The sequence below is a fragment of the Geotrypetes seraphini genome, chromosome 2 (genome assembly GCF_902459505.1).
Source record: "Geotrypetes seraphini chromosome 2, aGeoSer1.1, whole genome shotgun sequence".
NCBI lineage: Eukaryota > Metazoa > Chordata > Amphibia > Gymnophiona > Dermophiidae > Geotrypetes > Geotrypetes seraphini.
In genome coordinates, this window is record NC_047085.1 from 41,625,007 (window position 1) to 41,643,806 (window position 18,800).

The 18,800-nt window shown below is 43.3% G+C and overlaps 1 protein-coding gene across 2 annotated transcripts in view; it reads right to left on the bottom strand.

The window, feature by feature from the left end:
* The window catches only part of FER1L6 (fer-1 like family member 6), a 402,024-nt gene that overhangs the window by 283,672 nt on the left and 99,552 nt on the right, over nt 1-18,800 (bottom strand). For both annotated transcript variants that reach the window (XM_033934878.1, XM_033934877.1), the window contains exons 6-8: nt 16,653-16,715; nt 7,308-7,386; nt 526-682 (exon numbers count right to left, since the gene is read on the bottom strand). In XM_033934878.1, the coding sequence (XP_033790769.1) occupies nt 526-682; nt 7,308-7,386; nt 16,653-16,715 (299 nt within the window). The remainder of the gene's footprint in view (nt 1-525; nt 683-7,307; nt 7,387-16,652; nt 16,716-18,800) is intronic.

The following is an 18,800-nucleotide window of genomic DNA, read 5'->3' on the forward strand; positions in this document are numbered from 1 at the left end:
ACATGCCTACTGGGCCTATTGGTTAATCCGGCCCTGGTATGACTCAATGGTGCAACCTCACTTTGAGTATTGCATTCAGTTTTGGTCTCCTTATCTCAAAAAAGATATAGCAACACAGGAAAAACAACCAAAATGGTAAAGGGGATGGAACTCCTCTCGTACGAGGAAAGACTAAAACGGGCTCTTCAGCTTGGAAAAGAGACGGCTGAGGGGAGATATGATTGAAGCCTACAAAATCCTGAGTGGCGTAGAACGGGTACAAGTGGATCAATTTTCACTGCATCAAGATTTACAAAGACTAGGGGGGCATTCTCAATATTTTTATTTGCAGAGATTGATGGGTATCATTCTCCCGGATGCATGTGAATCAAACCTCAGATCAGTAGGGCTGAAAACAAGTCAAATGTTCTTATTTACTTATTCTTCTGAGATGCACTGTCTTTCAGGGAATAAGGATGCAAACTAACTCACTGAACCCAAGACAGACAAAGTACAGACACAATGCACTGAAAGTGAAAGTATTACTTTTCAATTTGTTCCTCGGCATCACTGGTTTTCTGAGTAGCTTGAATGCTATCTCCTCTCCCGGCCACACTAATATCACATTTCAAGTACCCCTTGATTCCAGTTCTAATGTCACCAGGATCTGTGAGAACGGCCCACTTATCAAAAAATTGGTGTCCTGCAAAAAAAATAATGGAAACAATCTGGATCACCCTTTTCTTGTGGAGACGGGCTTATAAGTAATCTTTACTATACCAATTATAATCAATAGACCAAGAAAATACCTAACATGGGGCTCCTTTTATCAAGCAGTGGTAGAGCATTTTATTGCAGGCTGGCGAGGTAAATCCTCCTTTTCTGTTGCAGGACCACTTTTAGGGAATGCTATATCAAGAATGATTAGATTGTGTAGTAATGTGTTAAAATTTAGGAGATTACTTAAAACGCATTTCTTTATTAAAGCATTTGCCTGAAGTAAAATTTGGGGCAGTTAGAACATGGCAAAATGAGACTTTTCGAGAATAGGTTTATAGCTATCTGAGTAGGATAATTTTAATAATTCTGTTTATTATGGAGTCCTTTAACTAAGGCACGCTAACCAATTTAGCGCGTGCTAATCGATTTAGCACGCGCTAAATGCTAACGTACCCATAGAATATAATGGGCGCGCACTAAATCGGTTAGCGCGCATTAGTAAAAGGATCCCTATGATTCTTGTGTTGTTTTTATTATGTATGTTTTATTTGAGAGTCGTTTAAGCTTTTTAAGTGGGTTATAAATAAATTAAATTAAAAAATTAATGCTCCAGCGCTCATTCAATTCCTATGAGCATTGGGGGCATTTATCTCGCCGGACCGTGGTAAAATGCTCTACCACTGCTTGATAAAAAGAGCCCTAAGGGTTCACAAATTATAGACTTCTTATTGTTATAATATATTAAAATGTATGAACAAGTAGAACCAGACATAGCCACTTGTTTTTTTCTGCCACAGTGAGTGAAATTCCTGGGTATTCTTGGATTTTGTCATCGATTCTTCAGTTACATTTAAGGACCAACTAAACTCGCTTATTAAAAAGTGTTGGGTTTTTTTCAGCTGCTGTGCTCTGAAAAGAGTGAGAGCACTTTTTCAACAACAACACTTCTCTGCATTGGTTCAATCAACCATTTTGTCAAGGCTGGATTACTGCAATTCAGTGTACCGTATTTGGGTCTTTCAAAGATCAGTCTGCATAGACTTCAATTCATACAGAACACTGCAGCTAAACTTATTTTCAGTAAGAGTAAATTCGATCACGTAACCCCTCTGCTGAAGGAATTACATTGGCTTCCAGTGTATCTCAGGATTCAATTTAAGTGCATTTGTACTGCATTTAAGATCCTATTTGGCATTTTTGCCACTTTGATTCCTTTAGACTGGAATGTTCATAGATCTCATCTTTCCAGAAGTTCTCAAAAATTAAAACTGAATGGAGGGGATGATATATGTATTTGTCATGAAATATAATTTGATAGAATTTAAGTGCTGTTAAAGTGTAAAATGTCTGTATAATATGTTGCACTTAATTTTGGTTTTAAAATGAATAAAGATATTTTTTAAAAAAACAAAAAAACTTGCATTTCCCTCTCTCAGTGGTAAAAATAGAACTTTTATGAGATTTAGGGCTCCTTTTACTAAGGTGCGCTAGCATTTATCGCGCACGCTGAAGATTAGCGTGCGCAAACCCTGCCCTAAACGAAAAATACTAATGCAAGCTCCATGGAAGCGTTAGCGTCTAGCTCACGCGGCATTGCTAAAACCGCTAGCACAGCTTAGTAAAAGGAACCCTTTTGCTTTTAAATTCACCAAATTCTGGAATGCTTTACCGCTTACATTAAGAAGTTTAGGTTCTTTTGCTTTATTCCGGAAAGCTCTGAAAACTTTTTTGTTTGCTAACCATTTTGGAAATTAACTATTTCAGTCTACTTTTCCTTGTCAAGTTTATGTATTATGTATTACATTATTGTTAACTGAGTCGAGCTCCTCTTGGTTGATGACTCGGTCTATAAAACTAAGTTTTAGTTAGTTAGTAGATCGTTATAATCTAGAACACTGGACAACTTACCGTCTTAATATGTTGCCAACAAGTACGGTATATTTCTTGGTATATCACAAAATATGCGTAAAATATGCATGCATTGACTCATGAATTTGTTTAATTTCCATATTTTTGATTACCCTGAAAATCAGACCTCATGGTGAATAATGACAGACGAGAGCCAAGAATCACTAATCTACAAGCACTAGAAGTTGGCCATCAAAGAATAAATTGGTATTTAGAAGCCAGGAGAATAGTATTGATTTTCTTTGGAACTATGCTGGGACCTGTTCATCAAATACAAGCAGAAGTAACGAAGGGAATTTCAGCACCCACTGCAAAATCTGAAACATTCTGAAGTATGCTTTACAATAATGGGTTCAATTGTTTTTATTGCTGCAATCTGATTAAGGGGGGCCTCATTGGCAAGTCTGTATTTCTTTGAATTCCAGGGTGTGATTGCTTTTCAATTTAATTCTACTTTATTATTAATGGGACCTGTGTACCACCTGCTGTTATATTGCACTACAGATAGCACTTTAGAATGAGCAGTTAAAATAAAGGCTGGTTTCTGCTCAGAAAGAACAAGACCTCCCCCGATAGAGGAGAGTCAGCACAAATGGGCCAAGGTAGGGTTACCATATGGCTCCAGAAACAGGAGGACAGATTGAGACATCCGAGTTTGACTTTTATTGAAAGCAATGGAAGTAAGCAGGGCAGATTGAGACATCTGGGTTTTACTTCCATGGAAGTAAAACCCGGATGTCTCAATCTACCCTCCTGTTTCTGGAGCCATATGTTAGCCCTAGGCCGAGGCCTCAGTGAACCCAGAATGGAGGAAAGGAGGAAAAGGGGAAGTGGGCTTTGAGGAAGGAGCTTGGGGTGTAGGAACAAAGGAGCAACACAGGTAGGAAAGGGTTACAAGGAAACAGGAAAAGAGGAATGTTGGGGGGAGGGAGGGGTTGGGAGCGGGTATAAAGAGACAATAGGCAGCAAGGTTCCCGTGGGCAGGTTAACATGAGAAGAGGTTTGCTGAAGAGGCAACGCCCAGGTGGGCAGAATGTTCTCTGACATGAAATGCACGGCAGTGTCTCCCTTCTCACCCTCCCCAGGCATGGACGGCCAGTGACAGGTCTCAGCATGGCAATAGTCACATGCAGTGGACTGCGAGCCTGGGGAACTAGGTTCGATTCTCACTGCAGCTCCTTGTGACCCTTGGCAAAACACATAACTCTCTATTGCCCCAGGTACAAAAACGTAGATTGTAAGCCCACTAGGGACAGAGATAGTGTACAGCCATGCATACATCCAGTAGTGCTATAGAAATGATTAGTAGTGGTAAGTTATTGGAATGTGATTACCACATGGCAAACTCCCAGTTAGGATGGTTGGGAGGCCAGTGACATGTTCAATCCTGGCATGGGAATGGCATTCTCCACCCTTGGACGGGATGGAACAAGGCACAGCTTGGACACCGGTCAGGAAGTCAAAATAAAGTGATGGCTGATGGCTGCTTAGATGGCAGCCCTCGGGAGAAGAGCTGAAAAAGTAATGCTGTGTACTCCGCGGAGGTCCTAGTTAGAACAGCATAGCTTAGGACAACAAGAAGAGCTAATGTCCAGCTGTTACGAATGTTTAAAAGCATTGTAAACTGTTATAATTGTTAACTGAAGTTTTGTCATTTTATAGTTATGGCTGCAGCCTTAATAATTTAAAAAAAAAAAATTCATACTTGTGGTAAATCACGTCTTCAGTCCTGTTCTAAGAGAGAGAAGGGGAGCAAAGAATGCCAAGTGCCAAGTCTGAGACTACTAAAATGCACACAAAGTGATGGGTACCAGGCTACTGGGTACCAGGCTGAATAGTTTTCTTAGGTGTGCGTAACTGTTCGAAGGAGTTTAAGTGGGCAAAAGAATACTGTAAATTGCAGGCATTGCCACTGCATTTAGATGTTAACACTTAAGCCATCATTATGGCTGATATAACTGCGGGTGTCCAAATGTTGGGTGCGCTTACGGTTACCATAAGAACATAAGAATTGCCGCCGCTGGGTCAGACCAGTGGTCCATCGTGCCCAGTAGTCCGCTCATGTGGCGGCCCTTGGGTCAAAGACCAGCGCCCTAGCTGAGAATAGCCTTATCTGCGTACGTTCTGGCTCAGCAGGAACTTGTCCAACTTTGTCTTGAATCTCTGGAGGGTGTTTTTCCCTAGGACAGACTCCAGGAGAGCGTTCCAGTTTTCTACCACTCTCTGGGTGAAGAAGAACTTCCTTACGTTTGTATGGAATCTATCCCCTTTTAACTTTAGAGAGTGCCCTCTCGTTCTCCCTACCTTGGAGAGGGTGAACATAAGAACATAAGCATCACCTCTACTGAGTCAGACCACAGGTTCATCATGCCCAGCAGTCCGCTCTCGCGGCGGCCCCCCAGGTCAATGACCTGTAAGTTATCTATTACTCTAAAGCATTTTGTATTGCATAGTACCCCTCTACTTGTACCCCTCAATCCCCTTTTCCTTCAGGAACTTGTCCAGTCCCATTTTGAAACCCACAATCGCACTTTGTTCTACCACTTCCAACCTGTCTTTATATATTAAGTCTATTCCCTTCATTATCTTGAATGTTTCAATCATGTCCCCTCTCAGTCTCCTCTTTTCAAGGGAGAAGAGGCCCAGTTTCTCTAATCTCTCACTGTAGGGCAACTCCTCCAGCTCCTTAACCATTTTAGTCGCTTTTCTCTGGACCCTTTTCAGTAGTACCGTGTCCTTCTTCATGTACGGCAACTAGTGCTGGACGCAGTGCTCCAGGTGAGGGCATACCATGGCCCGGTACAGTGGCATGATAACCTTCTCCTATCTGTTCGTGATTACCTTCTTAATCATTCCTAGCATTCTGTTCGCCCTTTTCGCTGCCGTCACGCATTGCGTGGATGGCTTCATTGACTTGTCGACCAGTACTCTCCCAAGTCTCTTTCCTGGGGGGGTCTCTCCAAGTACCGCACCGGACATCCTGTATTCGTGTATAAGGTCTTTTGTTACCGACATGCATCACCTTACACTTATCCACGTTAAACCTCATTTGCCATGTCATGGCCCATGAGCGGACATCTTCCCTGCTCGATAAGAGCAGGCAGCGAGGGGCAGGCTTAGGGGTGGGGATGGGTGGAACTAGGCGGGCCTGGGGGCGGGGCTAGGGGGGGGGTCTGAATTTTCCGAAAGGAAAATCTGGTAACCCTAGGAAAAGGAATCTAAAACTTGTTGTGTCTTGGAATAACCACATTTCAGTTCTTGTTTTAAACTTTACAAAAAAAGGGTTCGGTTCTAATATCAAGTGGTAATCTATTGCACAGGGAAAGGCCTGCGTAACATGTTGAAATGTGATGGGAAACTTCAAAGCTTAGGTAGTTGTGAGAGGGAAGGTGTTAACAGGGTGTTGCTGCGAGGACTGCAGTGAGCGAAACAGTCCTGTGTCTATAGAAAAGACCTGAATAAATCAGGCCCTAAGGCCTAGATTCACTAAGCCCCCCCTTACCTTTCCGATCCGTGTCCGCGTCTTCCCGGGTGACCGATCCACAAAGCATCCTCATGCAAATCGCGGCAATCGGAGGAGGCACGCCCCACACCGACCACATGGATCGCTGCAGAGCGATCCTGAAGCATGTGCAGACCATCTTATTTGCCTATAGATGGTTTGCGCAGGCGCTTGCTCTGCGTGGCGAAACTTTTCTTTTTTAATTTATAACAATTTTTGTGCCTTTTTTTTGTGCTTTTACTAGCGAGCCCATGGTTTTAAACCCGCGGGTTTAAAGCGGGGCTCGCACTGCAGGGAAGGGCGGCAGAGAGCAGGAGAGTCCGTCCCTGTAGTGCGAGCCGGGAGAGTCGGGGAGGCGGAGAGCAAGGCGGGTTTTGGGGGGAAGTTTTACTTTGGATTTCATGGCTGCAGGGCTAGGATTTCAGGGTGGTAAAGAGCAGGACAGTCGGCAAGGACATGAACGACTGATCCTCAGCAGTGTTTTGCAAGACGAGCAAAACATTCGCAAAATTGGCGCTCTGGAAACCGCAATCCGGCACCCTCCCCCTGCGATTCGGCACCCTCCCCCCTGAGATCGGGCACCCCCCCGCCCCCCCCGCCACGATCAGGCAAACACCCCCCCCCCCGCCGCTTCTTACTTTCATCTGGGCCTGGGCATCGGCACCGGCATGTCCTGTGCATTGGTGCCGGTGCCCGAAGATCGGACTCCTCTTCTTGCTGGGCCTTGAGCATCTGCGCATGCTCAAGGCCTGCCAGTTCACGTTCTCTACGAGATCTCCCAGAATCGCAAGGGGGGCCTTCATGGGGAGCAATGCCGGTTCTCGTGGGGGGGGGGGGGGGGATAGAGCAGCACCGCTGGCCTCAGGGGGTGAGAACGTATCAAAGCGAGTTTCCATTATTTCCTATCGGGAAACTCGCTTTGATAAATGAGCATTTTGGATTACGAGCATGCTCCTGGAATGGATTATGCTCGTAATCCAAGGTACCACTGTATATTTTTTCAGTTTTAAGTGGCTAAACATAGAAACATGATGGCAGATGAAGGCCAAATGGCCCATCTAGTCTGCCCATCCGCAGTAACCATTATCTCTTTCTCTCTCTGAGAGATCCCAACAAACATAGCTACATTTTTATGAATAGTGTTCTGAAGGAAAATACAGAAAATTTCCATAAAGAAAACAGAATACTTATTCCATACCTGGTTGATTGTAAACTGTCCCCAAGTCGACTTTAAAGGACCCAATCAAAATGCTTCCTATCAATTTGTTGTGAAAAACCTGGGGAATAAAAGAATATTAAGCAATAGGAAAACATGATAGCTTTACCTCATAAAACATGGACACGCCCTAATAATGTGCAAAGTGAACTGAAAAAAATGCTTATAAATGAGAAGCAGAAATCATTAAAGCGCAAACAGCATTATGAAGCCAATGGTGAATAGGGAAGGGCAGCAAGAAATTTTGAGTCATTCCCAAGAATGTTTGTCCCAATCATTTTTATTTGGCTAGTTTTAAATCAGTTTTTGACAAATTCAAAATAAGGGAACAGGGAATATAGCAGATGCAAAGGTTTGGACACCCTTTAAACCGCTACTTAGACACAACTTCTTTGGCAGAAATAATATATTCCCTGGGCCGCAGTGGCCGAAAAAAATTTTTCTGGGGCCACGCAAACGCTGCAGCAAGACACAGGAGGGAGCCGGCAAGACGGTAAACACCCAGGGACAGCAGAGGAAAACACTGCATCGCCTTCGACCGGGGCTGCACAAAATACTTCACGGGGCCGCAGGTTGGATACACCTGTTCTAAACATTAGCCAGCTAGAAAGCTCTCATGGCCACTTAGAAAAAGAGAAAAACAAAGGCAGATAAAGACCATATGACCTATCTAGTTTGCATAACCATGCCATCTACTATCCCTTAGAGATCCAACGTACTTGTCCAAGCATTCTTGAATTCAGATACACTTTTAAAAACTTATAGTCCACCTACAACCCAGGTGGATAACAAAAGAAACATATTAAACTAAACTAAACTAAACCTTAGGTTTATATACCGCACCATCTCCGTAGACACAGAGCTCGGCACGGTTTACAGGATTTAGGATGAGAAAGGAACTCCAGTAGAGGGTTTAAGGATTAGGTGTAAGAGAGTGGGGATGGGTGGGAGAGGCCAAAGAGAGGGAAGTGTTACAGTTTTGAGAATAGCCAGGTTTTTAGGTGTTTACGGAAGAGTTGGAGGGAGCTTGAGGTTCAAAGTGGGGAGGTAAGGTTATTCCAGAGCTCAGTGATTCTAAAGGGGAGGGATGACCCTAGTTTGCCTGCATGCGAGATGCCTTTTGTGGAAGGGAAGGATAGTTTAAGAGTTTGGGAGGATCTGGAGGAGGTAGGAGTTGCGGAGTTCCAGGAAAGGGGAATCTATAATCTATAAAATCTAAAATCTATAATCCACCGCATCCAACAATTCTGCATAAAACATACATAAAATGCTTGGTTTACCAATGAACAGCAATAAACAGAGGAGCTGGAGTGAAAAATAAACCAAATATTCAAAAATCCTCCGGTAATATACTTATTTCTGTGTGCTGGGAGCAAATATTTCTATTGCAAAACCCCTCTACACAGACACTCAGTAAATGCACCTTGAATAACACAGAGGGGAAAAGGCCGACGGTGGCCAGCGTTTCATGACCCAAAAAGGTCATTGCTTCAGGGCTCTGCGTGAAAGAAGACAAGCAGTTATAAAAAAAAACACAGAAAACCAAACAGTTAAGTACAAGCTTGAAGTCTAAGTTTTACTGAGCCGTGCGGGATAGCTAGACGCTAACGCCAGCATTGAGCTGATGTTTTTCTAGCCACGTAGCGCGGGTTTAGTGTGCGCTAAAATGCTGCGTGTGCTAAAAACGCTAACGCAGTTTAGTAAAAGGAGCCCTAAGGTAAGCAGTTATAGGTAACTTTTTTTGCTGTTAAGAATGGATCAAAGGAAGTGGTTTTGTTTTTTTTGTACCTAACTGTTTTGTTTTATAAATTTATTCATTTATTACAACTAATAAAACTAGGAATACACACAAATGTAAAACAGAAATTATTATAATCTATATATATAAAATCGGATGTGTGTGTGTATGTATGTGTGTATGTATGTGTGTATGTGCCGCGATCACGCAAAAACGGCTTGACCGATTTGAACGAAACTTGGTATGCCGCTCCCTCACTACCTGGGGTGATATGTTCTGGGGGTTTCGCGGCCCACCTGCACACGTGGGCGGAGCTACAAACAGAAAATCATATTTCACCCATTCATGTCAATGGAAAAAATGTAAAAAGCTGCCATTCTCACAGTAATTCAAAAACGGCTTGACCGATTTGAACGAAACTTGGTATGCAGATCCCTCACTACCTGGGGTGATATATTCTGGGGGTCTCTTCACCCAAGAATTTATATGTTCTTGCTCCAGGAGGTGAAACTAAAAATGTTGTTTATAATCAAGTTTTGTGTTAGTTGTTTTGTATTCATTTTGTCAAATATTTCACTTTTTAATTTGAATATTGTACTTTTTATTAAGCTGTAAAAAAATACTTTCATTCACCACTATAAAGTATCTTTATTTGAATCAATTTACAGTGTTATTGCTATAATTAAATACCCGTGCAACGCCGGGTCATCAGCTAGTAAAGAAAATAAACTTTTCAATTTCAAGCCTACATCATTGGGACTGTAACATCACCCGAAAGATCACAAATATAGAAGGTAATTTAAATTATAACTTCTGACAAACAGGCAACTTATCTATTTTCCTTTCTTTGTCACTTCATATCAACCTCTGCAATAATCTCAGGCAATTTATCTAATGTTGAAATTGGATAAATTGCCTGAGATTAAGGGTTTTTTTTCTAACTGCTTGTCTTCTTTCACACAGAGCCCTGAAGCAATGACCTTTTTGGTCATGAAACGCTGGCCACCGTCGGCCTTTTCCCCTCTGTGTTATTCAAGGTGCATTTACTGAGTGTCTGTGTAGAGGGGTTTTGCAATAGAAATATTTGCTCCCAGCACACAGAAATAACTATATTACTGGAGGATTTTTGAATATTTGGTTTACAAATGATACGTAATGTCCTCAATGATCAATTCCTGTTCACTTTAAACTGCTCACAAATTATACATTCAGATTAGAGGCCTGCACGGGAACGGGGATCGCGGGAATCCCACGGGATCCTCCGTGGGATAGGGAATCCCCCCCTAACCCTCGGGACTCCCATGGGGACCCCTCTCTAGCCCACGGGACTCCCACAGGGATGGAAGGCTTTGGAAGCAGGGTTCATCCATATAATATAATGGACACGTCAGCCTTAGTAAAAGAGGGGGGGTTATAAGTTAATTACCTGAACAGAAAACAAAAAAAGGGTTCCACCAAAGAGATTCCACAAGGAAAATAGCAGCGCAAACACAAAAGAAACTGTGGAATTGATGATCCTGTCAGAAGCAATTGCTGCTTTTTATGGGGACGGGCGAGGATGGAAGTAATTCCTTGCGGGGATGGCGGGGATGGGCGGGGACAGAGAGGATCCTGGCGGAGACGGGAAGGGACGGAGAAGATCCTGGCGGGGACGGGCGGGGATGGGTGGGATTTCTGTCCCCGTGCAACTTTCTAATTCAGATAGCAAGGAATGCCTGCACAAATAAATGTGTTTTCAAACACGTCTTAAATTGCTCGTTATGTTGCATAATTGCAGAACCCCTGGCGATGTATTCCACAAAAGTAGACTGGCCAAGGAAAAGGTAGTTTCCCTAGTTTCTGCATAACGGGCTTCAAAAGCTTCCTGAACTGCACAGCAGTTTCCGAGCATAACTGTCAGGGGTAATAAATTGCTACGGCCTGGACCACACACCGGGGAGCAACAGAGTAAAGAGTTTGACGAATCAATGAGAAATATTAAAGTGTACTCTAAACTGAAAGAGCAACCAGTGCAACTGTTTTCAAAACCAGACCGATGCGCAAAATATTTTCGCACACCTACCACCGCGCTTGCCACTGCAGTCTGGACCGGTTACAACACCCTACGCCTAGATACCAAAATCCCCATATATAGGGTGTTATAAGAGTTCACCTTAGAAAGGACCAAATTCTGAACTGCTGTCTTAAAATCACTTCTAGTTAACACGGGCTTTAGCTTATATTAACTCATTTATTTATTTCGATTTATATCTCGTTGTCCCCAGAGAGCTCAGAATGGGCTACAGTTTAAACATACATAGTATATGGTTAACAGGTTACAATTTACACTACATTTGCCTTAATTTCAGTACAATTTTCCGATATAAGTTTTTTCCTAGCTAGATACATATTTAGGGTCTAATATAGTAGTCTCAAACTCGCGGCCCAGGGGCCACATGCGGCCCACCAGGTTCTATTTTCAGGCCCTCGGTATGTTTATCATAATCACAAAAGTAAAATAAAACAGTTTCTTGATCATATGTCTCTTTAGCTATAAATTACAATATTATTATTAAGACTTAGATAAAAGGAAAGATTTATAAACTATAAAGAGTTTTACCTCATGCAAAATTGTCATTTCTTTAATAAGACATTAACTATTTTTTCTGAGGCCCTCCAAGTGCCTACAAATCCAAAATGTGGCCCTGCAAAGGGGTTGAGTTGGAGACCACTGGCCTATAGGAAGAGGAGATGCAAATGTTAAGAGCCTTAGCCAATAGGGAGAGGAGGAGATAGTGGATGCTTTGGATGGGCCCTTTGGCCTTTATCTGTCATCATGTTTCCATAACCATAAAGTTCTATGACATCACAATGCAGGTGTAAAGAGCCTGAGCCTATAGCAGTGGTCTCAACCTTGCAGCCCGCCAGGTACTATTTTGAGGCCCTCGGTATGTTTATCATAATCAGAAAAGTAAAATAAAACAGTTTCTTGATCATATGTCTCTTTAGCTATAAATGGAAATATTATTATTAAGACTTAGCCCACAGGAAAGATTTATAAACTATAAAGAGTTTTACCTCATGCAAAATTGTCATTTCTTTAATAAGACATTAACTATTTTTTCTGAGGCCCTCCAAGTGCCTACAAATCCAAAATGTGGCCCTGCAAAGGGTTTGAGTTTGAGACCACTGGTCTAATACTAATATACAGTTTACTGGTTATAATTTACTCTCGTTATTCTTACAGTGCAAGTTTTCCAGTACAAGTTTTATCCTAATTGACACACAGACAGTTTATAGGTTGGATTTACCATAGGTATAATACAAGATTTTACCTTATAAGATTTCCTTACGTGACACTTAACAGGTTCTGGTACCAATTTACATTTCTTTGTAGTCCATTAGTCAAGGGCAGGAGTTTAGGTGTACAGGTATGTTTTTATTGCATTCCTAAAGTTGAAGAGTCCTTCAAGGGATCTGATCTGCGGGGGCAGTAGCTCGGTATGTAGTGGGATTAGGAACTAGAAGTTAAAGCCCTTTTTAAGGTGTCTATGTTAAACCTATTTGATAAAGACAAAGGGCCTGATATTCAGAATGTGGGAGGCAGCTTGGTTACCTCCCATGGTCGACGGCAATTCCAGATACATACACAATTATCATACATACATAGGGTTATCAGATGTCCTGGGAAAACCCGGACATGTCCTCTTTTTAGAGGACTTCCCAGGTGCCTGGACGGACGGCAGTTTGTCCGGGTTTTGGAAAGCCCTGAGCTCTGGCCATGCTTGGAAGGCTTCTGAACATATGTGGATGACATCACACGCATCTGTGCATGCTCGGAGGCCCTCCAGACACGGCCTTGAAGTCGGGAAAGAAGAGACGATGCTTTGTGGGGGCGGGGCTGGGGGCATATAGGGGTGGGGCTGGAGGTGGAATGGGGCAGGGCAGGGCTGGAGGTGGAATGGGGTGGGGCTGGAGGTATTTTCTTTTCTCTTGCTTCATTCTAATCATACCTATTGTATTACCCATTCTATGTAAATTCTAACAAATAATGCAATTGTAACTTTCCCCTTCCTTCCTACCCAATCATGTTTGTCCACATTGTTTTGTCAAATTGTCTAACTTAAGTGAAATTACATGTAATGCCACAATCTGCTGGTTTTTAATTGTACATCGCTTAGATATTTTTATAAGCGATATATCAAATGTAAATAAACTTGAAACTTGAAACTTGAAACTAGAACACGGCAGGGCTGGGGACAGAACAGGGTGGAACCATGTGTCGAGGATTTTACTCCACTAAATATGGTAAGCCTGCACTTACATATATTAAATACCATAATATTCAACTACCATAATATATTCTCAATAAAAGACTGCCAACAGTGATCTTAATAAAATTAATCCGTAAAAAGCAATGCCTTCAACTTTCTTTTAAACTGATGTACATCTGATTCCACTCTTAACTCTAGGCAGCCACCAGCATTGATTTTCCAGGGTAAAGTTTGCTGCTGAGGACTTAGCCAGCCAAGCTGATATTCAGTGGCGAGCCAGCTAAGGCCTAGCAGCCAAAGACAGACCTAACTTTTAGGCAGGGCTATCTGGCCATGTGCCTTAGCTTTCAAGCCCCTGAATAATGGTGGTGACCTGCTAGGTTGCGCGACATAACCAGTCACCAGGCAGTCCGCCATCCTACATATTCAGCCAGCTATCTCCTGCTGAGTGTCAGTGGATAAGAGCTATGTGCTAGTTAACCAACCAGGAGCCATTCCTGGCCAACCAAATAGTGCTGAATATCGGCCAGAAATGCCATTAGAAGCGGCAGGTGTGGATGTTCTCTAACAAAGGAACAAGCAGCTTCTTGGTGGACCGCATCACAATTTAATTTAAATATGTATTTTAAAAATCACAACACAAATCTAAGATTATGATATCCAGCTGTGAAACAGCCTCTCTCGTTATTTGAAATTAGGGTTGGACAGTGTTAACTTCCTCTAACTCCTTTTGAGATGAAAGAACGATTCCGTACCCAGGCAAACAAACTCAGTGGTATGTATTTAAATGAAAAAGTATAATGGCTTAGTTTGAAGCATGTTCAGATGTACAATACGAATGTTATCTTAAGGATTATCAAAGCTAATATATTGCTCTTGCTAAATCTTACAGTATACAGTGTTAAAATTTCCCTATCATCATCTAAGTTGCTGAGCTTTGCGGTTTGGATCCCGCTACTTTCCAAAAAAAATGGTTCTTTTTGCCTCTCCTGTATCAATTTTTGGATTATCTGTAGGACCATCTTGTCATAAGATTTAAAAGCTATGGCAGGTAGCAAGGCCTAGTAAAGGCAGTCAACGGTGACCTGTGAGCGGTGCCTCTGCATACACCGAATTCTCTTTCAGGTTGCCATGGTTTGCTGCAGAAGGCCTAGGGATCTGTTACTTGTTTAAAGCTGGAATTGTAGTTAATGCTGATATTGGAAAAGGTTTTAAAGAGATACACTCCAGCAAAATGAAAGGGGCATTTTTATTACTGGATAACAGGAAAGGCAAATTGATATCATTGTGCTTCAATCGCCCAACCTGAGCTTGACATGAAAGCTATTTGGGAATGATGGTGAATTTATAAACCACTATTGAAAGATGGAGCAGGGGCTGCAATTAGCAAAATGGTTGACAAGGAGTGTATAGTGAAACATTTATCCCCTATTTCTATAACCTTCTGCACATAATTTCAAGCTGAGCATGCACATTTGTGCACATTGTGGCAGGAAACCTGGGCAGGGCAATAAAAATCCTGTGCCAAGAACCTTAAGAATCTGATAACCCTATCTTAACCAGTTAGTGCTAAACATCAGTGTTAGTTTGCTAAGTTATAAGCCTATCTTAAGAGCAACATAATAGTACTGGCTTTTTGACCAGCCAAATTTAGTCAAGTTGTGAACTTTATCCTCTCAGCAGGAGCAAGTTTTCCAAAGAAAAGAAAAGCTAAGCTCCAAAATTAGCCAGTTAAACCCTTTGAGAATTCTTGCTTCTCCCACATATTACTCTGCTGAGCAAGACTCCAAGTTGTTCACTGGCATCTCCTGCGCTTCCAGAGAGCGTAATAGGACAGAGTACGGTACTGGGGTTCAAGAAAGGATTGGACAATTTCCTGCTGGAAAAGGGGATAGAGGGGTATAGATAGAGGATTACTGCACAGGTCCTGGACCTGTTGGGCCGCCGTGTGAGCAGACTGCTGGGCACGATGGACCTCAGGTCTGACCCAGCGGAGGCATTGCTTATGTTCTTATGTTCCTGTTTCTGGAAGCAGTTTGCTAGTTAGCTCCGCTCTCTTTTAGTGTAAAGCAATTTAAATACTTTCCTTCCCAAATTCAGTACTTTTTATAGGTAATTTCCAAGTGTCATATGTCATGGTCATTCTGGTCACTCGCTGCCTACCTGAAAGTGTAGGCCGAGTACCCTCGTCCCTCTTTGACTCTCTAGTCCAGACATGGGCAACTCTGGTCCTCGAAGGCCGGAATCCAGTCGGGTTTTCAGGATTTCCCCAATGAATATGCATGAGATCTATTTGCATGCACTGCTTTCAATGCATATTCATTGGAGAAATCCTGAAAGCCCAACTGGATTACGGCCCTCGAGGACATGAGTTGTCCATTTCTGCTCTAGTCACTTTGGGCATTACCGGTCACTGCTGAGTACTACTGGTCACTGCCGCATACCCTGGTCCCTCTTGGACAGGGATTTCAAAGTCCCTCCTTGAGGGCCGCAATCCAGTCGGGTTTTCAGGATTCCCCCAATGAATATGCATTGAAAGCAGTGCATGCGCATAGATCTCATGCATATTCATTGGGGGAAATCCTGAAAACCCGACTGGATTGCGGCCCTCAAGGAGGGACTTTGAGACCCCCCTGCTCTTGGACAAGCTTCCTTTTCTAGTAGCAGGTAGTCTGCAAGTCCTTTAGGACAGTGGTTCTCAACTTGGTCCTGGAGTACCCCCTTGCCAGTCAGGTTTTCAGGATACCCACATTGAATTTACATAAACTTGATTTGTTTACACTGCCTCCATTATATGCAAATGTCTTTCGTGCATATTCATTGTGGATATCTTGAAAACCTGACTAGCAAGAGGGTACTTCAGGACCGAGTTGAGAAACACTGCTCGAGGAGCCCCCCTAAAAGGTCAGGGATGGCCCCCCCTAATCACCCAAAGTTCTGTTCTTTCTCTGCCTGAGCAGTCCTTCATTCAACTGGGTGCAAGTCGCTTTCCCTTTCCCCCCAAGAGTCCTTTTATCTGCTCAGGAACAGTCCTTTCTGTGCCCCAAAATTCATATGCAAATGAGTCTCTTGCTAAGGATCTTGGTCAGAGCCAGGTAGTCTTCTGATATTGTGGTCTGTCCAACCCTTAGCGGCGGATGACGGAACATACACCCCCGTCACACCAATAATTTTATACAACTGAGGAGAATAGAATTACTTTTATATTGCTGAATAAAAAACACAATTTGAATCTGCAGCAAGACAATAAGAGAAACTTGGCCGACTCAGTCTTAAAGTATATAACGTATGCTCTTAACCTTTTAAGAAATGCAAGAAAGCACTATATATACTTACAGAAAGTTTAATAATTTTGTCAAAAAGATGTTCTTGAGGTCCAATAAAGTCAAAAACAAAGTACTGCAGAAAAAGAAAACAGAATATGTTATTCATGCCATATTATCCACAAGCTACATAGGGCTCCTTTTACGAAGCCGCATTAGTGGTTTAACGCAAGTAATTGCGCAAGCTAATTTGCTGGCCGCGCTAGCCGCTACCCCCTCCTCTTCAGCAGGTGGTAGTTTTTCGGCTAGCGCAGGGGTTAGCGCACACTAAAAATGAGCGTGCGATAAAGCTGCTAACGCGTCTTCGTAAAAAGAGCCCATTAGCGTCTCATAGTTCCTAAACATGACTAAACTTCAAAATTCTTTTCATGGAATTCAGGATATGAGATGAACTAAGCCTGTCCAGCATTGCAGTGTGAATGTCAGTTTTTCCTGTAGTAACTAACAAAAACAAAAAAGGAAACAAAAAACAAAATGAAAATGCCTTTGAACCACGGAGGTGCTCAGAACCAATATGTGGCAAGAAAGTGACCAAACCAGGACAACAACCCCTGTAAGGACTTTCAAAGAGTCTATCATAGCACCATCCTCAAACGGTAGAAAGGTATTTAAATTTTGGTGAATGTCTTTTTATACTATTTTTCTTTTTTCTATTAAATGTCCATTTAAAATGTCCAATGCTTAAGTGAAAACTATGATCCTCAAAATAGGCAAAACTTAGCTGTACAGGTGGGTCCTAACGCGTTTCGCCGACAGGCTTCTTCAGAGAACCCCCATGCTGGATGAAACATCAAGTTCAACAACTTCCTGATTCTTCACTTCTAAACCAATTGCATTTCTGTTGGGTTTTTTTTGTTTGAATTTCACCCAGTTGTTATATTGGAGTTTTTCCTGTAGGACAGTGTCTCTCAAACTGTGTGTGCCCCGAAGAGATTCCGGGTGTGCCATGGAAGATTCCAGAATTTTACTTTATTTTTTAAAAATTCCCTTCATAAGTATACACCAAAATAGATGACATGTATATTGCGTATGCACAAATCTGTCAATGTTATGAGCGTCTGTGTATGCAAGGATACATCCTCCCGACATGGCAGAGCAAATCAGGCCAGTTGAAGGCCGCGAACAGCATGTTTAGAGTGCTGCGGCCGCTGCTGGATTCAGGACGTTTGTCGGGACCGTGGGAAGGGGGCGGCAAGGGTCTAAGGGAGCCGGCCACACCTCGGGAAGGGAGGGTTGGATGGGAGGGGGAGGGGTGTGCTGTGAGGCAGACAGCTTTGCTTGGAGGGGGGAAGACAGAAGGGGGGCCACGGAGACACAGTCAGGGAGGAACTGGAGGGGGAGAGGGAAAGGGGGCTGCTTTGGGGGAGGGGTGTGCTGGGAGGCAGACAGCTTTGCTTGAGGGGGCGGGAAGACAGAAGGGGGGCCACAGAGAGACAGTCAGGGAGGAACTGGAGGGGGAGAGAGAAAGGGGGCTGCTTTGGGGGAGGGGTGTGCTGGGAGACAGACAGTTTTGCTTGGGAGGGGAAAACAGAAGGGGGGCCATAGAGAGACAGGGAGGAACTGGAGGGGGAGAGAGAAAGGGGGCTGCTTTGGGGGAAGGGTGTGCTGGGAGGCAGACAGCTTTGCTTGGGGGGAAGACAGAAGGGGGGCCACGGAGACACAGTCAGGGAGGAACTGGCGGGGGAGAGGGAAAGGGGGCTGCTTTGGGGGAGGGGTGTTCTGGGAGGCAGACAGCTTTGCTTGGGGGGAAGACAGAAGGGGGGCCACGGAGAGACAGTCAGGGAGGAACTAGAGGCGGAGAGGGAAAGGAGGCTGCTTTGGGGGGAGGGGTGTGTTGGGAGGCAGACAGCTTTGCTTGGGGAAAGGGAGACAGAAGGGGGCCACAGAGAGACAATCAGGGAGGAACTGGAGGGGGAGAGGGAAAGGGGGCTGCTTTCTAGCACCCGTTAATGTAACGGGCTTTAACACTAGTTACCCATAAATAGCTTAAAGAACTTTAAATAAATAATTCTCAAATCAAACCTGTCCTGGGGAACCACCAGAAAATCAGGCTTTCAGGATAACCACAATGAATATGCAAGAGATTGATCTGCTTGCCTACAACTTCTTTTATGTACAAGTCTCACTCATGCATATTCATTAACACTGTTCCTTCTAAGCC